Source organism: Melospiza melodia, chromosome 3, assembly GCF_035770615.1.
Source record: "Melospiza melodia melodia isolate bMelMel2 chromosome 3, bMelMel2.pri, whole genome shotgun sequence".
Lineage (NCBI taxonomy): Eukaryota > Metazoa > Chordata > Aves > Passeriformes > Passerellidae > Melospiza > Melospiza melodia.
The window spans coordinates 111074711-111100214 of NC_086196.1; the positions used below are offsets into that span (position 1 = coordinate 111074711).

Below are 25504 nucleotides of genomic sequence, written 5' to 3' on the forward strand. Positions count from 1 at the left end.
CCCTTTTCCCTTTCCTTTGCCCTGATGTGCCCTGTCCCAGGCTGTCCTCTGGCACGTGGGAGCCACAGCTCCATGGGGAAGGGGAGACCTTCCCTGACCTCTGAGGTGCTCCAGCTCTGTGGTTTGGTGGGAGTTTTGGCTGTTCTGCAGGAGGAGGAGCAGAGCTCAGCTGGAGACTGAGTAGAGCTATGGGCTCCTAAGTACTAAATCATCTGCTGCTCCTGCTGAAGCCTGGGAAGGCTGGTTCGACCTTCATGGCTGGGAAGCAGCTCATGTCTGTCCTGAAAGGCACAGGAGGAAAACAAAACACTGTCTGTCCATGTAGGAACTCCCTTTTGCTACTTTATTTACCCATCATTGCTCTGGGCTCTTCTCAGTATATTTGACCTCTGGTGATGCTGGAAATGTGCTGAACGTGGCTGGTGTGGCACAATGGCCCCAAAGATGCTCTTTGGCATCTCCTGGCACCCTGGTGAGCCCAGAGAGGCTTGCTGAGGGGATCCCCTTTGGCAGGGGGCAAAGGCATTTTTGGAAATTAGCAGGTGGAGAACAATGAGAGGGGCCAAGGGTGCTGTGGGCATCCCACTGCTGATGGGAGTGGCACTGGGAGTACTGGGGGGGGCTGCTCCCATCAGCTCAGGGAACTTGGTTTGGGAATTGATTCTCAACTTTTCCACTTGTTTTGGGTTTTTAAAACCTGAAATCTTAAAAAATGAAAATCTCGGTGAAAGCAGAGGCTCTTGAAATGCATTTTGTCTGGTTTGCCATCCAGAATTACCATTTGTAAACCCCTATAGAGGCGTTCACGGGTGCCAGTGGACTTGGACTGGCATTGCTCATCCTTTTCTTGGGGCTGTGGGAAAACCCAAAGACCATTTTCAGATAGAAACTTGGGGAGACTGATGCAGCCCAAGCACAAGCAGCTGAACTGAGAAGCCCTGCAGCATCCCAGGAGAACTGTGGGCAGACGTGGGAGGAAATGACCAAAAATCCTCTCCATCCTTCTGCTTGACTCTCAGTACAGACAGAGCTGGGTCTTCTCTTTTGTCCAGTCAGCAGCTTGGTTTGTGCTGACCTCCTAAATATTCAGCTCATTATACACTCGAACGTATAAATAAAACAGAAGCAGGCAGCAATATTCTCCAGGAGGATATAATCGGCTTCCTTTCCTTTTTAATTACACAGGATTTGTCTCCATGTGTCAGGCTATCTTATGGGCTAATTTGTAATTCTAAAGAGTTAAGATCTGTGTTCTTTATGTAGTGAGACTGTTATGAACACACCTGATTTTGGGGATCCAAGATGAAGGAGCATCTTTCTAGGTGGAAATGCAAGGAATTTTGTTGCTGGATGTTGTTTTTAGAGGTCAGTGGCCTGGGTGCTGTATTCCTTTCCATTGTCACGGAGTGGAATGAGGCTCTTCACTATGCTGGAGATGGTGAGGGCCACCGTGGGAATTCCTGGGGTCTCTCTGGGGTGTGTGATGCTGGCTGCTGGCATGCTTTGTCCCTCTGTAGGGACATGATGGCCTGGTGCTACAGCCAGCAGGTAGGAGCATTGTCCATGTATGGAGCTCTGGCTCTGGCTGCCTGTGGGAGATATGGATATATTTTAACCTGGCACCACTGCCAGTGCAGCAGTTGCTTGCTGATAAGTGTGGTCCGAGCTGACTTGTTTTCTCCTAAGGGAAGCCCTTGAAACAAAATTTGGCTTTTCATCAAAGCAATGAATCTGTCATCTTTCCCTCTGTGCAGCTCGGAGTCCCCTGCTCCTGATTTGCAAATAAATTCCCCATTTTGGTGCCTGCCCTGGCCATCCATTTTAAAATTAAAGCTTCCGTGCCCTTACTGGAAGAAGCATCAGTAATTCTCCAGTGGCTTTTCATGCTGTTATATTTGGCTGGAGACTCCAACAGATTTAAGCCTCTGGAGGGTGTTTCAGACCATGTGTAGTTTTTGCCACAGATACAGGCAAGAAGATAAACAAATTGCTGGTTCTATCTGTGATTGCCTTAATGGTGGCCCAGATTCCTTAGCCCTGCATCAGCTCCTTGCACTGACCCAGTGGCCAACCACCTGAGCTGATGTCTGAGTGTAGGGATGACAGGAGGAAGATGCCAAAGAGCCTTCTCCAAGGCCTTGGGGGGGACGTTTCCATCCAGGCTGAAGTTGCAGCTGTACTTTGTGAGGGTCAAGTCTTCTTCCAGTTCTTGAAGGTCACATCTTCCTTGGCCCCTTTCCAGCCTTTGTCACTCCTGTTGCCTGATGTAGCAGGTGCCTTGGTTGTGTAAATGTGCGTGTGCATCACCAGGCTCTGCCCACACAGGAGGTGTGAGCAGCAAGGGCAGAAAAGATGGGGACAGTGGGGACAGTGTGGTCTTGGCCTCAGGGCCAGGTGAGAAAGTGGGACACTGAAGGGTCCTCAAGGACTTGTGCTCCCTGCTGAGCCAGCAGAGGAGGAGGAGATGGAGATGCTCCATCCTTTGAAGATGGAGCAGAATGCCTGTGGATGTGCATGAGCAGGAAAGGGTCAGTGGCAATGAGAAGCTTGATGGTGAATGTTCAAAGCTTCTCCAGGGACCCCAGCTGGAGGGCAAGCTTTGCTGGAGAAGTGCTTTGCTTTAATTAGGTATCTGTATTAATATTTTATTTGATTTTTCTTTTGTTTTGTTCTTACTTCCTCCAAAGTGGGGTCAGAACAGACTCAGATCAGAAGCTTTTCCTTGAGAGACAAAAAAAACACTTCCAAGCAGGGGGAGGTGCTAGTCCTCCTTGGAGCAGGGTGGGATCCTGGATCTGCTGTGTGTCCCCATGGGGTCACAGAGGAGCTGCCACCAAGGTGCTCATCATGTTGTGCCCAGGGACCAGTGCAGGAGGAAGAGGAGTTTCACAGCCCTCAAATAAATGAACTGGAGCTAAAATATCCATGGGTCAGAAAAGTAATTAGGGCAGATCGGAGCTGCCTCCATTCCCAGTGTGTGGTTTGTGTCAGCACAAAGCAGGGCCACTGAGCCAGTGAAACACTTAAGCAAGTACTTAGCTTCAAGCATGTAAACAGGGGTTTGTCTTTGTTCCTACAAATGCCTGGAGTCACTTAAGTTTGTATTTAAGTGCTCAGGGATTGTGCAGTTTGAGGAAGGAGGGTAAGAGGAGAGAGGTGACTTCCAGGGTTGCTGTGAATTTGGTGTTGAAGGGTACCTGATGCACTGAGGATGTGATGCAGGATGAGTACAAAGCCTGTTTACCAAAGACCCAGAGCCTGCTTTTGGCACCACCACCTCCTCTTTGGATGGGACAGAGGCTGGCTGTGGTGCTGCCTGTCTCCCCCTTGTATCCTGGGGCTGAGGCCATTGGGATGCACAGCCCTGCTCACCCAGGGCTAAGCCGAGGCACTGGGCTCTGGGGTTGAGAAAAGTACACCAAAACTTGACTGAAGGATCTTGTACCTCAGTGCTCCATCTGGGTTATTCGAGGATGAGGACAAAGGCAGTCTGACACTGTCCCACTTCTTTTCCCTCTGATGCTGCTGACCCTCTTAAGTGCACGTGCTGGCACCGGGGGACGAGGAGGGATGAGCCCTATCCTGTTTGAAGTACTATAATCCTTTCAGATGGCATTAGCGCCTGGGCCAGCAGCAGCTCTATAATTGAACCTCCTGTTTGCAGGGCCCCTGCGCTGCAGTGAGACTCCTAAATCTCATTTGTATAATGCCTGGTTGCAGTTCCTGCTGAAAGATTGCCCTCTGCCTCCAGTGCCCCCGAGCCTGCTGAGCACAAGGATGTCCTCGCTGGCAGAGGAGTGACTGGGCAGCAGCAGAGTGCTGCATGGCATCTGAGTTTCCAGAGCTTTCACCTGCTTATTGGACCTTGTGATAGGCTGATGTAATTTTCAATTTCCCCCCCCACCTCCTGTTTTTTTAATGCCTGAGTCCCAGGGAATGGGCTCAGTGGCAAGTGCTCATTCAGGTATTTTGTAGGGATGAGATTTTCCAGGGAAAGCTGGGTTTGAGAGGAATGGAGGCAGAGGCACATTTGGCTGCTACCAGATTCCTTTGGGGTCATCTTTACACCTGCACAAGCAAAACCCTTTTTGTGGCCAGATGGGTTCCCTGGAAAACCCTGTCAGCTCTGCCATCCCCCTGGGCTGGCTTGGGTTTGCTGCCTCCTGAAATGCCATGTGTGGCATTCGCATTCTCTGAAAAAATGCCTACACAGGGTTTTTCTCCTGGGAAGCTGAAAGGCAGAGAGAGGAAAAGAGAAAAGAAAAGCAATTCTTATCTCATTTGCTTCTCCTGTGTTGTGCTCATGTGGAATGTGTTTGGAGATTGTTTACCCACAGGTGATTGTTTAATTGGATTCTGGTGTGAGTTGTTTTGACTCTTTGGCCAACTGGGACCAAGCTGTGTCGGGACTCTGGCAAGAGTCATGACTTTTCATTATTATCTTTTTAGCAGTCAGTAAGTATCTTTTCTGTATTATTTAGTATGGTGTAGTATTCTTTAATATAATACAGTAAAAGAAGATAATAAATTAGCTTTCTGATAGGATGGAGTCAGGTGCATCATTCTCTCCCATCATCGGTGCCCCTGCATTTGCAATAACCATGCTCATGGCACTGGTCTGATTCACTCTGGTCTGAAGGCAGAACTCAGCAGCCCCAAAAGGAAAACAGCTTTTATTTTAGCAAAGGCTTAAGTTCTCTATGTTAAAACAGTGCCACAAAAGAAGAAAGTGAGTCAGAGTCTCCCTTTGGCTCGCACTGCTCACTCCTTGTCTTGCTGGGCAGCTGGAGGCTGGCCCTGGGGCCCGGTGTGACCTGCCCGTCCCTGTCCCTGCTGGCTCCTCTGGGGAGGCTTTTCACCTGACATGCCCTTGCAGTGCTGGGTGCCCAGAGTGCTGTCACAGCTGCCCTTTCCCTGACAGTGGCCAGCCTGGCCTGGCCTCCTGTGCCCTGACAGGAGACACCACAGCCCCACAGCAGCAGCCGCCGCTGCTTGTTCCTCCTTCCCGCTCCAGCAATCCCTGCTGTACTGTAATCACACAATTATTATGCCGTTAAAATGTCATATTCGCAGAAATCCACATAAACAAGGCATTAGCAGTTGCCAGGAAATTGTAGTTTTACTGCTAATGACCCATTTTCCCCCTGCAGCACCACTTGTTTTTTTTTTTTTTTTTCCTTAAATATTATTTTTTCCCTTCTTTGTTTCTTTGGTTTTTTTTTTTGTTTTGTTTTGTTTCTGAGCTGTGATTTAAGAGGCAGATGACGAATTACATCTTTGCAGTGAGAGGCTTTTAATCTTTAATGTACAGTTACAGTGAAAAGCTGCCTCTGTGCCTGCTCTGGGCTGTGTGCCCTAAGCCAACGAGGGTGATGGGTGGTTTTGGAGGAGGTGCCTTTAGTGGGTCATTTTTTGGGGGGTGCTTTACTGAAATGGCAGACAAAGCTCTTGGTGACCCCTGCTCTTGGCTGGGTGCTGATGTGAGATAGAAGCTTCTCTCCACAATAATTTTGTCAGTGTCTTTTTGTGGGTGTCCCTGTCCTTGAGCCCCCCTGGGGGAGTCCCCAGTGTGGTGTTGGAAGAGGCAACACTTGTTTGCCAAGAGCAGACAGCCCCTCCTTGGATGTATTTTTCTTCTCTTTCCTTCTGCTCATTGAGTCTCTCGAACTCTCTTAAGCGTTGACTGTGTTTCCTATAATTAATACCAGTCATTAAACTGCAGTGTTGAAAGAGAAATTACCTAATTCCAAGAAAAAAAAAAATGAAAATTTATTACTAGTACGTGAGAGAAAATGAATAGGAAACTCAGAGAGATGAGCCCTGTGGAAGATAAATAGAAAGGCAAGTGGAATATTGACTTGATCCTTTTCTAGTGCAGGGTAATTTGGCCTCTAAAGTGAGTTAGATCATAATAAATTAAATTTAGATTTCAGCACATCAGTTAAATAACTCCCAAGACAGAATTCTGGTATGAGGAAGAGGTGATTATACATTGTGGAAATATTATAATGAAGACCTTATCTGGTAACCTGTAACCAATGTGCTGTCCCTGGGTGAGCAAAGGGGATTTCTCCTGGTGCTTTAACTCTCATTCCCTGTCTCAGATCAGGTGCAGGTGAGAAACAGATGAGTCCCTGTGTGCAGGTTGGTGAGGTCTCCTGCCTCCTGCTGCTTGCAGAGCTGGGAGCTTTTCATGCTTTCCTCTCCTGCTTTGAGCAGCTGTGTTTTGCAGAGGTCAGTGTGCACCTGTGTCTGAGCTGAGCATTCTGCTCCAATTTCAGTTACCCTTTTAGGGAGGCTTGGGATGGAAAGAACACCCAGAAGATTTAGGCAGGTGATGCAGATCAAAAGCAAATGACCAGCCCCCCCAGTATCTACCTCTGGCTGAAAAAGTGACCCCAATCTCTGGTCTTGATTTGTGGCCAGATAGGGATTGAAATAAGTGTTTAATCTCTGGCATCTAGTTACTGTAGATCTCAGGTGTGTATTTAATTACACAATATTTATTATCCATCCCACAGATAGCTTTCCTCAGCTCAAAAAGAAGAACCTGGGTGAATCAAGGTGGGCTGGTGTCTTTCAGGTGGAGATTGCACAGGAGTATTAGTCACTGCAGAGTGAATGAGGAATGCAGCCCTGGAATGCAAGGTATATCCTGAGCAGGATGAGAGGTGAATACTGTGGAGTATGGTACTGGTATTTGTCCATTTCCTGCTGGGACCCCACCCCTGGTAACAGCACATGAGTGGAGTTAGATGGAAAATGCCATCCCAGACCCTGGAGGACCGTGCCACGTGCCAAACCCTGCTTCTGCTGCCAGACCAGAGCATTGCTGCACTTGTAGCAGGTGCAGAAGCTCCAGTTTTCTTGATTTCAGGGAATCCGCCAGCCCTCCCACCTGAGCCATCAGTCAGATTCCTGCCCAGCTCTACCCTCCTATCTGATCCAAGCCTATTGGGTATAACTGACATCACAAAAACCAAAACAGCACACACACGCACCTTACAGCCTTAAGTGCTGTGTGGCCACTTTTGAAAGCCATTTCTCTTCTTATTAAGTTTGATAAAACCAACTTTTATTTTTCTTCACAGCATTAAAATTTAGGGACTGCAGCTCCGGTGGCTGTTTCAGCAGCGCCAGGCCCTCCTGGGGTCATCGTGAAATCTTATAAACATCAGGCTGTCGCTGGCTGCGCCCTGCAATCGCCTCACTCTTCCCTGATCTTTTACTGCCGTGCTAAATCATGTTTTGCAAGATGCCTGAGAAAAAACCCAACATAAACAGCATTTATCACCCTGTGCACGTCAGCCCTTCTGAAAGTCCGCGGCTGGGTTATGTGCATCCTCCTCGTAAAACTCCTGCAGGGACCTTACTGGTTTTGTAACTTTCTCCCAGCCTTGAGTAACTTTATTCCAGTCCTGAATAACTTCCTCTCAGTATGGCTGGTGACTCAGGGGTTTCTTCTGATCTCCTCACACTGGGGAAGGTGCTGGAAGAGGTCCTGGGGTCACACATGGGGAGGATGAATACAACCCTGTATCTGGAAACCCCTGCATCCCTGGAATTTGTTGGCTCTTTGGGAGTGCTCATGTTGCAATAACACAGGATGATGTGGGGTATCAGGCTGGAGGTGCCTGACTTGCTCCTGTGGTGGTTTACTTGCAGGAGCCAAAGCTCCCTCCTCCCTTTCCTGTGACTACAAAAAATGCTCTGCCAGATGCGAGTAAAATCAATTATGGGATAAAAATCGCCCTTTTCAAAAGCTTCATTTTGCGCTATTAGCAGGCAAAACCGGCTTTGAGATGGTGTGAACTGAGGAGGGGGGAAAAAAAAAGAAAAGCAGAAGAAAAGATCAATTATTGGATAAGATCACAATTTTCTTTAGGGCTGAGATGTGTGTAAATGTTTGCATCTCTCAGTGTTACAGGTAGGCTGAGATCAAAGAGGTTGTGCTGCTGTAGCGATGAGATCTTATCGGCGCTGTTTTGTGCTGCCTGCCTCAGACACTGCCAAAGGATGCTTAAACCCCCAACAGCTTCTGCTGCTCAGGGATGCTTCAACCCCAACAGCAGTGAGCCACCAAGAAATTTTTAAAGCCCCCAAGGTTGTTGAAGCTGCTGGGTAACCCTGAAATGCAGCTCTTCCATCCTTCTGGAGCAGGGGGGGGATGTGCTTCCCTCTCTTCTCCCTGCAGTAGGGCTGAAGTCCTTGGTGGGAGACGTGTGGTGGCAAAGATGGACTGAAATTGGGCTGGGAGCATGATACCCCTCTTCTTCCAGGGTCCTGTTGCTGGAGCTGGGGCTAGGATGTGGCTGTGGAAATGTGGGATTACTCCTTTCCTACCTGAAAGGTTATGGGGGCAATGGGTCATGTGTTGTAAAATAACTTTGTTTTTTGCCTAGAGAGACATTAAAACCTTTACAAAATGTTTGTGCAGCTTGAGAGGGGCGTCCACCAGAGACCTGAATTTGGATTCAGATTAGTCCTTTTAATTCAAATTAACAGGCTCTCTTTGACATATTGTTTCAGAAAGTAAGGACAAAAAATAAACCCTGGAGACCTTATAGGACTCTGTAGGAGTGTGCCTCTTGTTGACAGAGTGATAAGACTATCCTTTATCCCCTCAAAAAGGAAAGAAGCCCAGAAGTTTCTTTTCTCGATTAGGTGAAAAAGCCATCTCATAGGCCTGGGGGACTTCACCTCAAACTTAAGGATAGGTAGTTGGACAGAAGCCAAAAAGTCCCACCTTTGGGGCAATTTACTAGAAAAAGAAGTGACCAAAGAAACTAATCGCTTTTTGTAAGGTGCTTTACCAGGAGCAAGAACCTCTAGCACCTGGCTGGGTTTTTCTGTGTTTGTTATTTTGCCTTTTTGTTTGCAACACTGCAGCAGAAGCCATCCTGCTGATTTTTATGCCTCCAAAGGTAGCTGAGCCATCTTGGGTGTGTTGTAGACCTCAGAGAGCTTATGAGACCTGGCTGGAAGAGGCTGCTATAACAGAACTCCTCGCTGGCTGCTCTTGCAGCACTTGCCCGAGTTGTGGGGATGGTGGAGCTCTGGTGGGGCTTGGGAGGAGCTCTGGAGCGGGGTCAGGCGCGCTCCGGTCTCTGCTGTGTCTAACGGGGCTGCCTTTGTGCGCGCAGGAGCCGGAGGCGGACTGGGACGACCTGTGGGATCAGTTTGAAGAGCGGAGGTACCTGAGCGCCCGGAGGTGGAAGGGCGGCGAGGACCCGTACCGGCTGCATGCCTTCAACCAGCGCGAGAGCGAGAGGATCCCCAGTGACCGCGCTGTCCGCGACACCCGCCACCACAGGTGCTGCCTCCTCCTCTTCCTCGCCTAACTTCAGTTATTGGATAAGATCACATTCGTGGCACGGGGGCCGTGAAAAACGCGGATCACTTGTTTTCAAAATTTTAAAAGTTTAGTGGTAATGAAATGGTTATAAAAAATAGTAGTACAATTAGAGTGATAATAATTTGGACAAATTGAATTAGGACAATATGAGACAATAAATACCAAGAGCTATGGACGTCCGGGTACCTTTTTCTGGGCAGCACGAGCCTGAAAAAGGACACCTGTTAACAAAGGATTAACCCTTAAAAGCAACAGCTTGTTGCATATTCATACACCTCATACATGATGCATAAATTCCATTCAAACACAGGATTCTGTCTGGTCATCATCAACTTCTCCCTCTGAATCCTAACAGCACCTTCGAAGCGGGAAGAAGTTGGTTTCTTCTGATAAGAGGGCTCTAAATTTCTTTTTCTCTGAAAGATTCAGGTGTCCTATGGCTGCTATCTCACTGTGAGTCCTTTCTTTGAAAAAAGTATCCTACATAGCATAGTTTCTATTTTAACATTTTTTATAACCTAAAACTATATTTAACACACTACTTAAGAGAATTAATGCAGCATTACTTTCTAACACAACACTATTATATTTCATTTTAATATTTGTAAAAAGCTAATCATAAAATACATGCATTTTTCACAGGGGCCTAGTCCCGTTCCCCTCCAGGGATGTGGTTTCAGGTGCTCTTGGGATGGGGTCTGCCTGGGTTGTGTTTCTGGGATTGAGTGTTTCCCTTTGCTTGATTTCTTGACATGTCTGGAAGTTTTAAACCTGTTAATTGAAACATATATAAGCTATTCCAGGACCATAGGGAAAGAAAGGAAAGGCCTTTATTTTCCCTTCCAAAAAGTAATGGGTTTGCTAGAGCAAGTCTCGCTGTTGGGCAAAGTCTTCACGGGTGCTGGGAACTCTTGCTCTGCAGATGCAGTGAGGTGATGCAAGGGGGATAAAATAACTGCTGAGTGCTGAAATTACTTTGCAGACAGAGGAGTGGGGAATAAGGGGTAATTGCTGAGTGAGGAGGAGAGAAGGGTAAGAACTTGTTGGGTCACTAGCTGCTCCAGCGCCACTGAGGTCAGAGATATCCTTTGGTGCCCAAAGGAGCTCTTGGGAAAGGCAGGGAGGATTGCAGCAACTGTTGCCTTGCAGATGGAGCTGCACTCCCCTGTCAGTGTGAGAAGGGTGGGATGGGAGTTTTGGTGCACCCTTGCTTGCTGAGGTCTCAGCTTTAGTCTCCCTCTGGTTGTCTTTCCAATCTCACTGGGAAGAGCTACCCTTCCTGCTGAAGGTCAGTGGGGTTAATTGTTAGTTTGCTGGATGGGGTGATGTGAGGATGTCCCAGTGGTGAAGGAAAAGCTCCCAAGGTCCCCTCCATGCAGTTTTCCTCTTTGTCACCTGAGGACACAGCATATGCCTGGCCCCTGCTGTCAGTCACCACTCCAGAGCTGGTGCAAGCTCTTTCCATGGAGCTGTGCCTGGCATTGTGTCCCAGCTTGCAGGCAGCAACTGTCTCTCCTGCCTTGTCCTGGGAGCCCTTTTGAGGCAGTCCTGCTCTGGGGGAGCTCTGTGCTGGACCCAGCCATAGCACCCTGCTGCCTGTGCTGCACCCTGCTCCCAGATCAGAGTGACTCCACTCCTGCCACCTGACCCAGCTCTGAACTTCCCCCATTCCAGTTCAAATGCAACACTTGGGCTGAAATGCTGAAACAGCACCAGCTCCCCAGCCCTCTGTAGCAAGCCATGTGCTTATTTATTTATTTAGTTTCTTTTTGTTGTAAGGACCAGATGCTCCTTTCTCCGGAGAGGAGCTGTCAGCCCTGACGGACGCCTGTTATAGCTGAGCAGAGAGCGAGTGTGCTATTCCTGGAGAGAATTAATGCCAGGGATATTAACCATCTGCCCTATTAAAAGGGAAGATTGCCTCGCTTGCCCCTTGCCTACCCTCAGTGTGCAGTGGCAGCCACCTTGTTCCTGGGTGGGCAGATGTGGCACTGAGTGCTCCTGTGAAGGAAAAGTTCTCATTAAGGAGGAAGAGAGGGCACAGCACGTGGGAGGGGCTGGGGCTAATTTAATTTGTTTCCAATTTCCTTAACCCGGTAATTGGATTCTGATTTATTGAGTATGCCTGAGGAATGCTGCGGATGATGCACCATTAGCCAAGCATTAGAGTAGCCACGGAGGAAATGGAGCTGCCGGCAGGTCTGGGGGAGGCAGGCGCTGATGGAGACAATGAAGGAGGGAGAAGGATCTGGGATTGGTGGTTGAGGGAGAGAGCAAAGTGCAGAGCTGAGCCCTCTCTGGAAAAATAATTCTTACTTACAGCACAGGTGTCCTGGGAGCTGCTGTAGGTGATGGTCAGGCCTTGCTGTGCAGCCTGGAAGCTGGTCTTGAACTGTGCAGCAGAAATGTGTGGGAAAGCATGGATAAGCGTGGCCTGCTCTCGGAGGAGGGAGAAGTTGCTGGTGGCTGTGCAAGGACGTATAAATGGAATGCACCATGGGGTTGACTCAGTGCCCTCCTGTGAAGGGGAGAGCAGGGTTGTGTGGAGCAGGCTGTTGAGGGAGGAGGGACACCTGCAGTGCTCCTGCTGCATATCCCACTGGAGGCTGTGTTTAGAGGCTTGGTTTCAATGGAAAACTCGGATTAAGCTGCTCAGAGTGAACCCAGAGAGTTAGGCCTCAATTCTACTCCACCTGACTTTGAGGCAATTCAGGACCCCATACTCAGGGGTGCCACTGTGCCAAGAGGCTCCTGCCCAGCTTGTGCAAGGGTTTTGGAGGCTTTGGAGAGGGTCTCATCCATCATTTCAGCTCCTTGCCATTGATAAGCAACTTCTCCCTCAGCCTCTCGGTGAGATGTTGTGCTCTGCTTTGTGACAAGGTTTCCAGTGTGTTGGCTCTCCATCCTTTCTGCCTGTGTGTGATGTGTGACAGCACTGAGATGGACCTTCAGATCATGGTAATGCCCAGAGACCCACACATTGGATCCTAATCCTAGGGACTGGGATGTGGGAATGCTGCTCCTCACAGCTTCTCTGTGGGGTGTTTTTCGTTGGGATGGTTGCAGAAGGTTTCCTGATGTTATCTCTACTAATCCAGCCAAGCATCTGGACTTGCCAGCGATAGCTGAATGTACAAAATCTGGCAAGGGCTGAGCAGCAAGCTCCTTGCCAGGAGGTCATGGAGAGGGCAAATACTTTCAATGGGATGGGATGTGGCACTGACAGCCAGTTGCTTAGCAATGTTTGCTGGATTGATTTTGTTTTTAAATTGCAGCCAGTGGAATAGTTTCAGATGGAGAGGAATTGCAGTGTTCCAAGAAATCAGAGCAGGAAAAACTGTGGTGGTTCTCTTTGCCTCTGGCTAGTGCAGGCTATGAACTTCATCTTGGTTTGTGGGTGATTTCAGCCAGGGAGCTGTCATGCTTTCTGAGGACTACTTTGTGTCACCTGGCCTGGGAGATATCACAGCTGGACTGTTGCTCCTGGTGACCTCCTTGTTTCACTGCATTCCTGGTTGCACATTGACTGAGCTCTTTGTTGAAGATTGCCATGCAAGATGTTTTCCATCACCATCTGTATGGCAGATTACCTTTGTCAAGTGGGCAGTTTGCCTTATTTCTCTCTTTGAGTGACCACATTCACACCTCCCTCGGGAGGGGACGTTGCTGATAACAGACTATTGAATGTCACTGCTTGGCTGATAAGAGCTATAACATCCCACTGGGAGATGCTCCGCCCAGAGGGAGGAGCCAAGCATTGCTACCCGGATATAATCCAGAGGTTTTGAGACACCAGTATGGCTTTCTCCACTGGATTCCCCAGAGGAACAGCAGCTGTCTCTTCTTCCCCTGGATCTTCAGAGGAAGAATACATCCTTCTCTACAGGACCCCCTTGCTCCAACAGAACCATACCTGACACTGCAGGAGGGCTGCAGCCACATTTCCAATGGGACTGCCACCAACACCCTGACCCACAGGGTGTCAGGTTGGATTCTGACTCTGTGAGTGTTGTTCTAGTGTGCTGCATTGTTTATTTTATCCTTTTTTTTTCCTTTCCCTATTAAAGAACTGTTATTTCCTGCTCCCATATTTTTGCCTGAGAGCCTGTTAATTTAAAATTGATAGCAATTCGGAGGGGTGGGGAGAGTTTACATTTTCCATTTCAGGGGAGGCTCTTGCCCTCCTTAGCAGACTCCTGTCTTTCCAAACCAAGACACCCTTGGACCACATAAAGGGCTGCCTTTCTCCAAGGAGAAGACCTTGGATGCTCCTGTTGTGCTGCACCCCATCTTCCCCAAAACTCAAGGTTAAAACATCCCTGTGATTGCATCAGCACACCGGACCTGGAGCTTGGTGGTTATCCAGACTGTGCACAGCCAGCTCATTCCTCCGGAGTGGGTGGCTAGTCTCCCTCCACCAGGATAGCCACATGCACTGGGAATTACCTCATCCCTACCTCCCACAACTCCCACCGGCACGCTGCGGGACCGCAGCGGCAGCGAATGAGTCAGTGCCGGGGGAGAGGAGCGGAGCTCTCCAGCACTGCTCAGCCGCTCGGAACGCCGGCAGGAGCCGGGACGTGTCGCCCCCAGCCAGAAGATTTCATCCTGATGGCTCCTGGGCTCTTTCCATCTGTGGCAGACAGCTCCTGGGGAGGCTGGTGCTCGCCACGCCAGTGCTCCATATGCTGCTTGGGCTGACCCCCGCCTCGCCGTGCCCCGCTGGCTCTGATGGATGCGCGGATGCTGTTGTGGCTGCCAGGCTCGCTGGGACCGGCCTGGGCGGGGGTTTGTGCAGGCTGAGGGGGAAATCGGGGATAAGGAGAGGAGATGAGAGGTGAGAGCCTCCAGCAGACTTCTCCAGCTGCTGCAAATCACGTCAGCCAGCTTCAGGCATTTCCCAGCGTCTGTTTTCCTCTGTTTGTTTTGCTTCTTACTTCAGCGGTACATGTTTAGTCGTGCTGTCTCAAGAGCTGATAAAGCAAGAAGGCCAAGGATGGAGCCCTCTCAAATTCTAGCACAAGACTGCATTTTTGAAGTTCCCTCCTTCCCTGAGTCTCAAGTGCTTTACAAGAGGTCCTGCCTACCCAACTGAAGTTTAATTTTACAGCTGCTTAGGGGTGTGTACGTGTGTGTGTGAGACAGAGAAAGCAGCTGCTAAGATCAAGTTGTGATTGAAACATGAGGCTGGCAGGGATGCTGCAGGCACGAAGATCAGGTGTTGCATTGTCTGCTGAAGGTGAGAGCATCCTGGCAGCCCAGAAGCCAGGTCCTGCCAGCTTGTGCTCCCTAAAAAAAACCTCTGCTGTTATAGTTATAGTCCTATTCTCTTTGAGAGCAACAGCATGCACTCCTAAGATTTCCTCCAGGTTTCTTGTCTTAAATCCCTGTGCTAAGCCAGCTGGAGAGTGTCCCCTGGGTAGGAAGGCAGCTTAGGACTGGTTGCTCTGCTCATATAGACTGGTTTTGGAGGGTTGGGAAGATGCAGGTGATGCCTGTGAGGTTTCCCTAAGGCAGAGAGCTGCTGTCTTGTATTCTCAAGGTCCAGAAATGCCAGGATTTCAGCCCTCAAGCAGGAGCATTACACACTGCAGTGCTGTTTTGACCCATTAATTTCAGCTTGCATCCCAAGGGTGCAGAGCTTGCACATTTCACGTCACAGTGGTTGGGCTAGGCAAAATTACCTGGCTGTGCTGAGCGTGGGCATGACTGGAAAGAACAGGTGGTCCTGAGGATCACCTCTGCTGGGTGTGGTACCTGTGGGCATCTGGGGCTGAGCATGGCTCTCTGCCCTTCCCCGTGTCCCTCTTGGGCATAGCTGGCACGTGGCATGTTGGCATCCCTGTGCAGATGGCAAGAGGGCAGCTGGGGCATGTACAGGCTTTGGGGTGGCTCTGGTTTTGGGTGAGTTGATGATTGCCTCTGAGCAGTGGCTCTGTTTTTGGGTGAGTTGGTGATTGCCCCCCAGCAGTGACGAGCACTGACAATGTGGTGATGTCTTCTTGGGAATGAGGAGTCGAAGGGGAGAAAAGCTGGCAGCATTGCCTTTGGTTTGGAGTGTTTATGATGGCCTTGGACTTCTCACATTGCCTTGTCTTCTTCCAGCTTCCTTTCCTACCAGACCAAAACCACTTTGAGGTTGTTCTTCTTTACCCCACATAGGAATTTAGGCATTTTACCTTTCTTTCCTGGTTTCTTGAGAGTCCCCAAAGGAAGAACTTAATGTCTGGATGCCAGTATGTATGGAGAAGCCAAGGCAGGACAGAGTGGGGGCTCTGCTGTCCACAATGATGCCTGAACATTAGACCTGCAGAAGCAGGTAAGTCCCTAGGATCCCTAGCAGGTGACCAAACCCACTTTGAATTTGAGGGAGGGTTTGTAGGGACCTAGGTGGACCTTGCACAGTTGAGAGCAAAACCAAACCCATAGATTTTTGAGGTCTCCTGTTATCTTTCACTTTGCTGACTCCACACATTTCTTACTTTGCCCTCTGGAGTGTAGCTGGGCTAATCCACTTTCCTGTGTAATGCAGACTAAGTCCTGGGGGATTATTATTTTTAAAATGTGCTTGCTCAAGCAGAGTCTCATGAGTTGCTGGCTCAGGGGGTGCTGTGTGGTAGAGCAGGGCAAGAGTTGGTGTGGGCAGGGGTGCATGTGCTCGTGGTCCCCCTGTGCCTGGTGCTGCTGGGAGCATCTCCTTGGGGCAGGGCTGAGCAGAGGAGCCTTGAGTGCAGGGCAGATGGATGGACCCTGCCCATGAGGTTGGATGAAGGAGGGAGCCAGGGGAGGAGGATGGGAGAGGGAGTGTGACGGTGTTCACAGGGGCTCTTGGATGAGGGAGGAGATGAGCATCTGACTCCATGTTTCAGAAGGTTTGATTTATTATTTTGTGATGTATATTACATTAAAACTATACTAAAAGAATGGAAGAAAAGGTTTCATCAGAAGGCCAGCTAAGAATAGAATAGGAAGGAATGATAACAAAGGTTTGTGGCTCGGCTCTCTGTTCGAGCTAGCTGGGCTGTGATTGGCCATTCATTAGAAACAACCAACATGGGCCAATCACAGATGCACCTGTTGCATTCCACAGCAGCAGATAATCAATGTTTACATTTTGTTCCTGAGGCCTCTCAGCTTCTCAGGAGGAAAAATCCTAAAGAAAGGATTTTTCATAAAAGATGTCTGTGACAAGGGATTGCTCAGATGCTGCCACATCTCTGGACGTGGCAGTGGTGAGAGCTGGAGGAGGTGTCCTGGTGTGGCCAGGTGTCTGTGCTGCTGGCTCTGCTCTCTCCTGTACCCTCTTGTGTGGGTGCTCCCCCATTAGAAGGGTGGCAACACCCTGTGTGAGCTTGGGGTGGCTGGGTGTGAGATGGTCCAGGTTTCTTCTTGCCTTTGGGGCTCTTCATTAGCTGCTGGGTGGCTGTCAGCAATGGCCTGAGGAGTTTTTCTGTCACTTGATTTATTATTCCAGCTGTTACTCTGTTTTCTGGGCAGAGCCAGGATATTTGTCATTTCATTGCAAAATGAGATTTATCATATTTCAGCAAAATCCTGTATGTGTGAGGGCTGTCCAGATCTTTTGCCTGCAAAGCATTTTGGGGCTGAAACAGCTGGGTAATATGAGATCTGGGATACTCCTGCCTTTGGTCTTGGTCTCCTTATTTCTAGTGACAGCAAGAGCAGAGCATGACCCTGCAGGTGAGCAGGTACACAAATCAGTGGCAGAAAACACATTTTACACAAAAGTATTTCTGTTAGGAAACAGCATGATTGCTTTTTTTCCTTGGACACCAGACCCCAAGAGGTTAGCTTTCAGTGCTGTGTTTTTCCATCATCTCCCTAGGCTGAGATATGTCAGCATGAATGAGAACAGTCCTTTAAGCAGAGTAGGGGCTGGCTTTTTCCTTTGGGATAAACTACAACTGCTCAAGGTCTTGGTTGTGCCCTTGATCAGATGGCTTTTGTGGCCTAAATCTGAAACTTTCGTGTTTATGTGGATTGCTCACCTCACATAGTGGCATTTGCACTTGTTCTTCTGGGTGAATTTGGACTGGAAACTGCAAGGGGGTTTGAGGAACCATTGTGTGATCAAAACACAGAGAGATTGTTTTCAGGTAGCACAGAGAACAAGGAGTATTGAGGTTGGCAATTCTTGGCAGCTAAGCAAGGAGAGCAAGACAGCTATTAATCAGAAACTGGCACTTCATGAAATCATAGAATAATTTGGGCTGGAAGAGACCACAGGAGGTCTCTGATCCAGCCTTCTGCTCCAAGCTGGGTCAGCTGTGTAATCAGCCCAGGTTTGTCTCAATGCAGAAAGCAATGAGCCCACTGGGACTCCTGCCTGTTAGGCTTGCCCCCCAGCATTTTGTAAAAGCTGATGTAATTTAAAAACCCTGGTTGCAGCATGTGGAATTTCCCCCCAGCTTCCTGTGTTTGTGAAACAATTTTGAAGTTGCTTGAGGTGCTGTCATCTCCTGTTTTGGTGTTCATCATTTTTGGGTTATTTTAACTACCATGCTCATGGATCTTCTGTGGCTTAACACTGCAAGCCTTTGCCAACAGTGGGGTTGAGAAAACTTGGTCAAAGACAAAAATCCCATGGAGTCTCCACTCCATTACGTTGTTTGAAAGTGGACAAAAATATTGACTGGATTGTTCTAGCCCTGCAGAAATCCAGTATTTTGTGTTTTCCTGCTTCTGCTGGAGTTGGTGTCTGGTACAGGTGTGGGGATACCTGCCCTGAGGTGCCTCTTTCTGATTGCTGCACCTTCTGTTCCTGGAGAGCTCATGCAGATGTGTGATGAGTCTCTCTGGGGATTTGCCAACTGCAAACTGAGCTGGACACGCACAATCCTGGGAAATAGCTGGGGAGTGTCCAAGTCCCCACACTGGAGCATCTGTGGCTGCCCCAGTGTCTGTGACATTTGCTGCCCCACATTTTTCCTGGTGGAGGGCTCAGCTGAGCTGATGGGTTCTGAGGCAGGGACAGCTGGCTTCAGGGGACAAAAACAGATTAATGCAGTGATCTTTTTTCAAATATCTTTCTACATACTGTCCTCTTTTGAAGCCTTCTGGGTTTGGTGGTTTTTTGAATGTGGTAGGGGAAGAAGGAGTAAATGAGAAGGGTCTGCATGAAATGGGATTATTGTGGGCTTGAGCAATGAGAGAAGTTGCATTCCCTGTGGATGGCTGCCCATGTTTGAGCTGGGATCTCTGTTTGGCCAGCACTCCTGGCTAGACCATCATCCCAACATTCACTTATCCTCAAGTGAATCCACTCTTCCCTCCTTGGATGTGACAGGGCTTCTGCCATTGCCCACGTTGAATCTTCCCGTGTCTTTCCAGGAAGCTGCTGTGCTTCCTGGGCATCATGGACACCCATACCACTCCAGACTTCCATGGAAAGGAGAGAGGCTTTCAGGCACTGAGATCCCAATCCAAACCCAGATGCTTGAGGCAGCCTATGGTACTGCTCTGTAATCCCTCCCTGGAGCTAGAGATGCTGGGTTGGCTCACTCGGCATTGCCTCCTTGGCAGGAACACTGGGTCATTGTCACCATCCCAGGAAAACGAGCTCCTGCCACCCTCTTGGTTTCAGAGGTGCTGTGTCCTCCTCACCCTGGCAGTGTGGTGGCTCCCCTCAGGCTTTTGGAGCACAGCTCAGCGGTCCCAGGCTGTGACTCGTGCCCTGGAGTCATGGGCTCTGGATGCTGGCTGTCACCAAGGGGCAGGAGGTGAGGTGAGATGCTACAGTTTTGTGTCTTGAGGGGCTGCCTAGAGAAAAGGCAGGCTGAGGAGCTTTGATTAAAAATGGTTCTGGGAAGGAATGCTGGGCCTGGGGGAGGCTGGTGTTTCTCCAGGAGCAGGGCTGATTGTGTTTAGATTGTGTCTGCTGTAGGGAGGTGGCAGATGTGACAGCATTTATTCTGCAGTGGTGGATTTTCAGTGCTGTTCATCCCCTCTTCTTTTTCTTGCATGAGAAGGATGAGGGTAACTTGAGAATCAGCTGAGGAGTGAGCTGGGCTCCGTGAGGAGCTGATGGAAGTGTATGGGCAGGTGTTTATGATGCAGGAGGATGTGCCAGTTAAGTGGTTGTGTTACTCTTTTTTTTTTCTGGAGGGCAAAGCTACTTCCATGTGAGTGGGCTGTGCAAGGAGTGTGAGTTATGGCACTTGTCTGCACAGTGAGCAGAAACCATTCCTGAGCTGTAGTCTTGGCTGAAAGGTGTCTGCAGGCCCAAGGGGATTGGCAGGTGGGTCCTGGGGGAGTCTGTGGGGACTCAGTGTCTTGGGGCCTGGCTGCAGGCAGTGGGGATGACTGCACTGTTCCAGCAAATATCCTGGTATAATGCTGCATTTCTTACTGCTGAGGTTTGTTCATCCAAGTTGTCCCTCCTCCCAGCCCCTCGGTGGGAAAAGCTTCTGCACAGGACAGGCATCCTCCCAAAGAGAATCTGAGGGGCTCACAGGGGAGCATGCACAGCTTCCATCCCAGCTGTTCTTTCCCTGAAGAATACCTTTATTTTGTGTTCCTTGCCAAAAATTGCGGTTTCAGAGAGGGGAAAAAAGCTGAGAACTTCCCTCTCCCCTCCCTTCCCCCCCACATAGTGATGTATTTCTTTCCCCTAAGTCATTTTGGCTTTGTTTCCCTATGAGACAGTTTTGATTTCATTTTGGAAATTCCCCACTCACCCGTCCACTGCGTTTTGCCAAGAAAAAATGCACACACAAACCAGTTCTGGGTCGATTTGAAATGACCCTTCCCTCATCCTTTCTCAGTCCCTCAATTTCCCCTGCTTGCATCCCAGCCCTGTGGAGAGATGTTGTGCATTGTACTGAGGATTTCTGTGCAGGCACTGGGGGAACCTCCTCCTGCACAGTCCCTGTGGGAATTTACTTCAGTCATTGGTTCCCCCATGAGAACAGGCTTGGTTTTGGGATGGAAGAATTAGGAGAACCCATGGGACTTCCCTTTTGTTGTGCAGAGTGGGGTGCTGGAGCAATAAGGGAAAAGAGTGCCTGGGGAGAAGGGATTGGGACTGGTGCTCCAGTGTCAGTGCTCTTGGCTGAGTCACAGTGCCTTGGTTTTTTAGAGCATCCTTGCCCCAGAGGGCATGGAATGGACCAGAAGAACGTGTACAGCCTTTGAAGAGAGGGGTTTGCCTCTGTTATATCCTGTGGCAGGTTGGTTTGTGTTGAGGAGTACCTGCTGGTGAGATGCACTGTTAGCCCTGAGTTGAGCTGCTGTCTATCCATCAATACCACGTGTGTCTCTCTCCAGCCTCTTGCTCAATCCCTTGGGAAATGTCAGAGCTACTGCTGCCAGGGCTAATTATTCCTCGAGACAGAAGACATTTGATAAAATATTAACCTTTTTCAAAAACAGAGCCCCAGTTAATTAGCTCCACTTTTGTGACACACTCACCCAGAGATAAAAGCTCGTTCCCCAGATATCTGTCTGTGGAGCAGTGATCTTTCTGCATGTCCCTGTCACCACGGGGGACACAGAGGAGTGGAGGAGTGAGAGCTGGGAATTTAATAAAAGACAGTGACCTGCCAGTCACTGTGCCCTGAGGACAAACTGCTCCATTTCAAGGTGAGCAGTGCCTGGGGAGAGGCACTGCTGCTTTTATTCAAGAGCCTGGAGCTGGAAACAGAGACAGAGTGGGTGGTGGGATCCACCTCGCTGCCTACACCTGGGCTGTGTCTGTTGTCAGTGCCACATCTCTGGAGCTGGAGTTTGGGGGCTATGTGAGTAGGTAGGGCTTGGTAGAGCTGAGTGAATAACAGTGTTTCAGTCCTTTGGTTATTTAAGAGAAAGAAAAGCCAGGAGATGGCAATTTCAGGATAAACCAAAAGCAAAGCTGTTGGCAAATCTAAAAGTAAAAAGGCAGGAAAACTTAGAGCCAAAAAGATCTGTTTTTCTCATCCTGAAAAGGGAAAAATTTCATTTAGATCTCAAATGTTTTTGACATTTGAGTCATCTAAAAATGACAAGCTGTATTTAAAAGCAAGTGATTTTGAGTATCAGATGAAAAGTACACACTGGGCTCCTGAGGAACAAGCGATGTGCTGGAGTGGAAGTGATGCTGCACCGTGCGTTGGTGGGTGCAGGAGCCACTGGTGGGAGGCATCACTGCACCAGGGAGAGGCTTCTTCCCAGGGGATGGAGGAGGGATGGGGGTCTCTGACACACCGGGACTGACTGCAGACCCAGCCATGGCCCTTGAGGTGGCTGTGCCAGCATCAGTCTGTGGTGTTTTCTGGGGTCCCTGTTGTAGGGAGGAAGTTATGAATCTGACTCCATGTTCTTAGAAGGCTAATTTATTATTTTATGATCTATATTATATTAAAGAATACTATACTAAAACTATACTAAAGAATAGAGAAAGCCTTCTGTCTGTATTGTAAAAGATGATAATGAAAACTTGTGACTCTCTTCTCAGTCTTGACACAGCCTGACCATGATTGGTCATTAAGTCAAAACAATTCCCATGAAACCAATGAAACAATGTCCAAACCACATTCCAAAGCAGCAAAACACAGGAGAAACAAATCAGGTAATTATTGTTTTCCTTTTTCCCGAGGCTTCTCAGCTTCCCAGGAGAAGAAATCCTGGTGAAGGGATTTTTCAGATAATATGACAGTGGCATCAGTCAGTCCATGGGGGCACAGGATTTCCTTTTAAAACTCCAGGTGCCTCCTTCCCTGCAATGGACTGATCCTGGTGTTTTTCTAGGGAAGAGAAACCCTTGCCTGTCTCGGTGGCCTTCAGAGGCTGCACCCACCTGAATCACACCAAGGCCCAGTGATGATTTCGTGGTGGCCATCCCTTCATCAGCAAGTGCTTCAGCATTCCCAGGGTGTCATTGATCACCCTCTGCTAGAACCATCCTCTGCCTTTGACTGCTGTAACATATTGACCACTTGTCTTATGGTTATTATGTGCCATCGATTACTTTGATAACTTGCTCCGAGTAATTCTGACAGAATGAAGTTGTTTGTTTAACTCTCGTGCTTGTCTCGCTATTTCTATTGACCTAATACGTTTATGTAGGCTGAAATCAAAGTCAAGTATTAGTAAATAATGGAACTAATTCTCCAAGACTCGCTCCTGATGATAATTTAGGCCATGAGACAGTTTCTTCCATCTTCTTGTTTGGTTTTTTCTTCTAGCCAGCACCTTAAGTTCCTAGTCCATCAGCTGCAGCAAAAGGGCATTTTGTTTTGGGGCCATTTGGGTGGATTTCTGCTTTGAGCACTGCAGATCCCTACATGCTGGAAGTGGTTTTGAGCTGTCACAGCGTGGAGCTGGGTTTGTGCTTCCCCAGCTGTGACTGTGGAGGTGTTGTGAGGATGGGGACTTTCTCAGCTTTGATTTGCCATATGATGCCAGGAAGCTCTCTGGTCAGAAAGCATCCTCCCTAAGGAATCTTTACATCCAGGGTTCTAACCATCTGAAATGTAATTTCAGGTTTTCCTGGCTTCTGAAGGTCTTTAATAATGGATTGGTGGTTGTCCATGAAGGTGCAATGTACCAGATTTTGCTTTTACTTCTACTAAGTGAAAAACTCTGCCGTCAGCTCTGGTGTTCCAGTAAAACTGGCATCAGTTTAAAATTCTACTGAATTGTACTGGTTTTGTTTTCTTCTTTTCACTTTTGTTGGCTCAGTTTTTCTTTTTGCCTCAGTTCTGAGCAAGGAAGGGTGGAGGGAGTCAAGAAGCAAGACAGACCCTGAGTCTGTGTGGAGGGCCCTAGAAGTCTGAATTATTCATGAGCTGCTTTGAAAATCAAGACACACAATCTGGTTTAACTTGTTTTTAAAGGCAGCCATGCTATTCTTTCCTTCCTTCTTAGTAAATTCTCTTTCTTTTCCCTTCTCCTTTTCTGAAGACAAAAACCCAGCAAATTTTTAATGAATTATAAATGCATCTTCTCATCAGTTTTGAGGTTCACAGGCAGCAGCACATCATGTGCACAGAAGGTTATTTTTGCCTTCTTGCATTTCCCCTTTTCTTCAAATTTAGTCGTTTGATTAATTTTTTAGATACCTATCTTGCAGGGAGAAGAAAGAAAGAGACTGAAAGAGGCAGCAAGTTAGAGGAAATATTAATTGCATGCTAGCCAAATCCAGCACTGCTTCAGGTTCCAGAGGCTGTGTAGAAAAATGTATTTCTTGGTCAACCCAAGGAGACTGATCTCAGGTCAGCCAGTGGTTAAGCTGCACCAATTTGCAGGACTCTAGTCTTTTGTGCATTTTCTAGTATTTTTGTGGGGAAGGAGCAGACTTGGACAGGTTCCTCTGGACATCTAATCTACAGCCAGAGCTGGTTCACAGCCCCAGCAGATTTTTCCTCAGGGCCTTCTTTGCAATTTTATCAAATTACATCTAGTTCAAACCTGCTGAATAATTCCTTGTGAGGAACCACAAGGAATTATTTGTTGCAGTGAGTATTTGTTGCAGATGTGCCTCCTTACCCTTGCTGAAGCCCTTGTACACCCTGAAGTCATCTGCTCAACCAGGGATTCCTCTCTTTGGACCACCAGTGTTTCTCCCAGCCTGACAGCGTCTGTTTCATACCACCCTAGGGATTTTTCAGCCCCTTTTTGGGAATGCAGACCTGAGGCACATGCCAGTCCAGCACAGAGAAATCCGTCTGACCTTTCTCAAGGGTATATTTTCACCTTGGCAAGCCAAACTTGAGCTGGCATTCCATGGAATCATGTGGCACTGCCAGCTGACATCTGACTCCGCATCCTTTCTTCTTTCCTTCTGGCACGGCTGCTTTCCTTCTGCTGAGCCTTCCAGCTGTGTTTCCAGCCTCTCTTTGCTCTAGGCCTTTGCTCTGGTGTTTCTATAGCACCAACCTGCCCACAGCCATGGCCAGCCCGAGGTGGACCTGCAGGACCAGAGGGTCTGGAGCTGGTGGCAATTCCTGCCGCCGCTGGTTTTCCTGTTGTGCTGTGACAGTCATATCCGTGCTCTGAGCTGCCACCTCCACACTCAGATTGTGTCCTGGTGGAGCTTAGAGGCAACACCAGAGGGAATCCCAGAGCTTTCTCAGTATGTCTTTGTGCCAAAGCTGACCCCACATGCAGGATGTGCCAGCAGCAATTGTCTCACTGCTCACAGCTGTGCCCTGGGTGCCATGGTGGTGCTGGGGATGCACAGGCCATGGCCAGCCCTCTGTTTGGCAGCTTCTTCCTGGCTAAGGAGGGGCAAAGCAAACCCAGAGAAGGAGCAGGAGATGCTGGCATAACTTGGATGGAAAGGAGCATTTTGAAGGTCTCTCAAAGCTGAATGAAAAACACTTTGAGGCAACATGAGGAGGGGGGGCTTGGGGAGAGCCAAGAAGCAAGGGTATTGATGGGAGGTGAATGCCATGGAGATCACTTGACCCCTCTATGCGCTCTGGTCAAGCAAATTCTGAATTGTTGTGTCTCATTTTTACTCTTGTATGAGACTGATGCACTGACTGTGGTGTGAGCAGGACTTCTTGGATTTTCCATCTCTGGAGGTCATCAGGTAATGATTTTTTGAAAGGTACTCTGCAGTCAGGCACAAGTCACTGGACTTAATGCATGAATAACTGCAAAATGCAGAAATAACTGGGAGAAATGCCAGAGGTTGTGCTTGCCAGAGGACAGGTGAGGTGGTGCACAGTCCTATCCAGCAGTAAGCTCTATGAACTTCCCAGATTCCATATGATTTGGTACATGCATTGTTTTATAGCAGGCTCTGCCCACATGACCATATTTGGGCATGCCCGGCCCACATGACCGTATTTGGACAATGGCCACGCCCACATTTTGGCTTTGGGCCACGCCCACATGACCATATTTGGGCATGCCCGGCCCACATAACCGTATTTGGACTTTGGCCATGCCCACATGACCATATTTGGGCATGCCCCGCCCATATTATATTTGTAATTTGGCCACGCCCACATGACCATATTTGGAATTTGGTCACACCCACATGACTGTATTTGGGCATGCCCTGACCACATGACTATAATTGGAATTTGGCCACGCCCACATGACCATATTTGGGTATGCCCCATTTCCTTATTTGGGCATGCCCCGCCCACATGACCATATTTGTGATTTGGCCATGCCCACATGACTGTATTTGGGCATGCC

General features: G+C 48.7%; 1 protein-coding gene across 1 annotated transcript in view; it reads left to right on the top strand.

The window, feature by feature from the left end:
- GALNT14 (polypeptide N-acetylgalactosaminyltransferase 14) overlaps positions 1-25504 on the top strand; it is a 97105-nt gene that overhangs the window by 24716 nt on the left and 46885 nt on the right. Inside the window, exon 2 of the mRNA XM_063152612.1 lies at positions 9144-9313. Within this exon, the coding sequence (XP_063008682.1) occupies positions 9144-9313 (170 nt within the window). The remainder of the gene's footprint in view (positions 1-9143; positions 9314-25504) is intronic.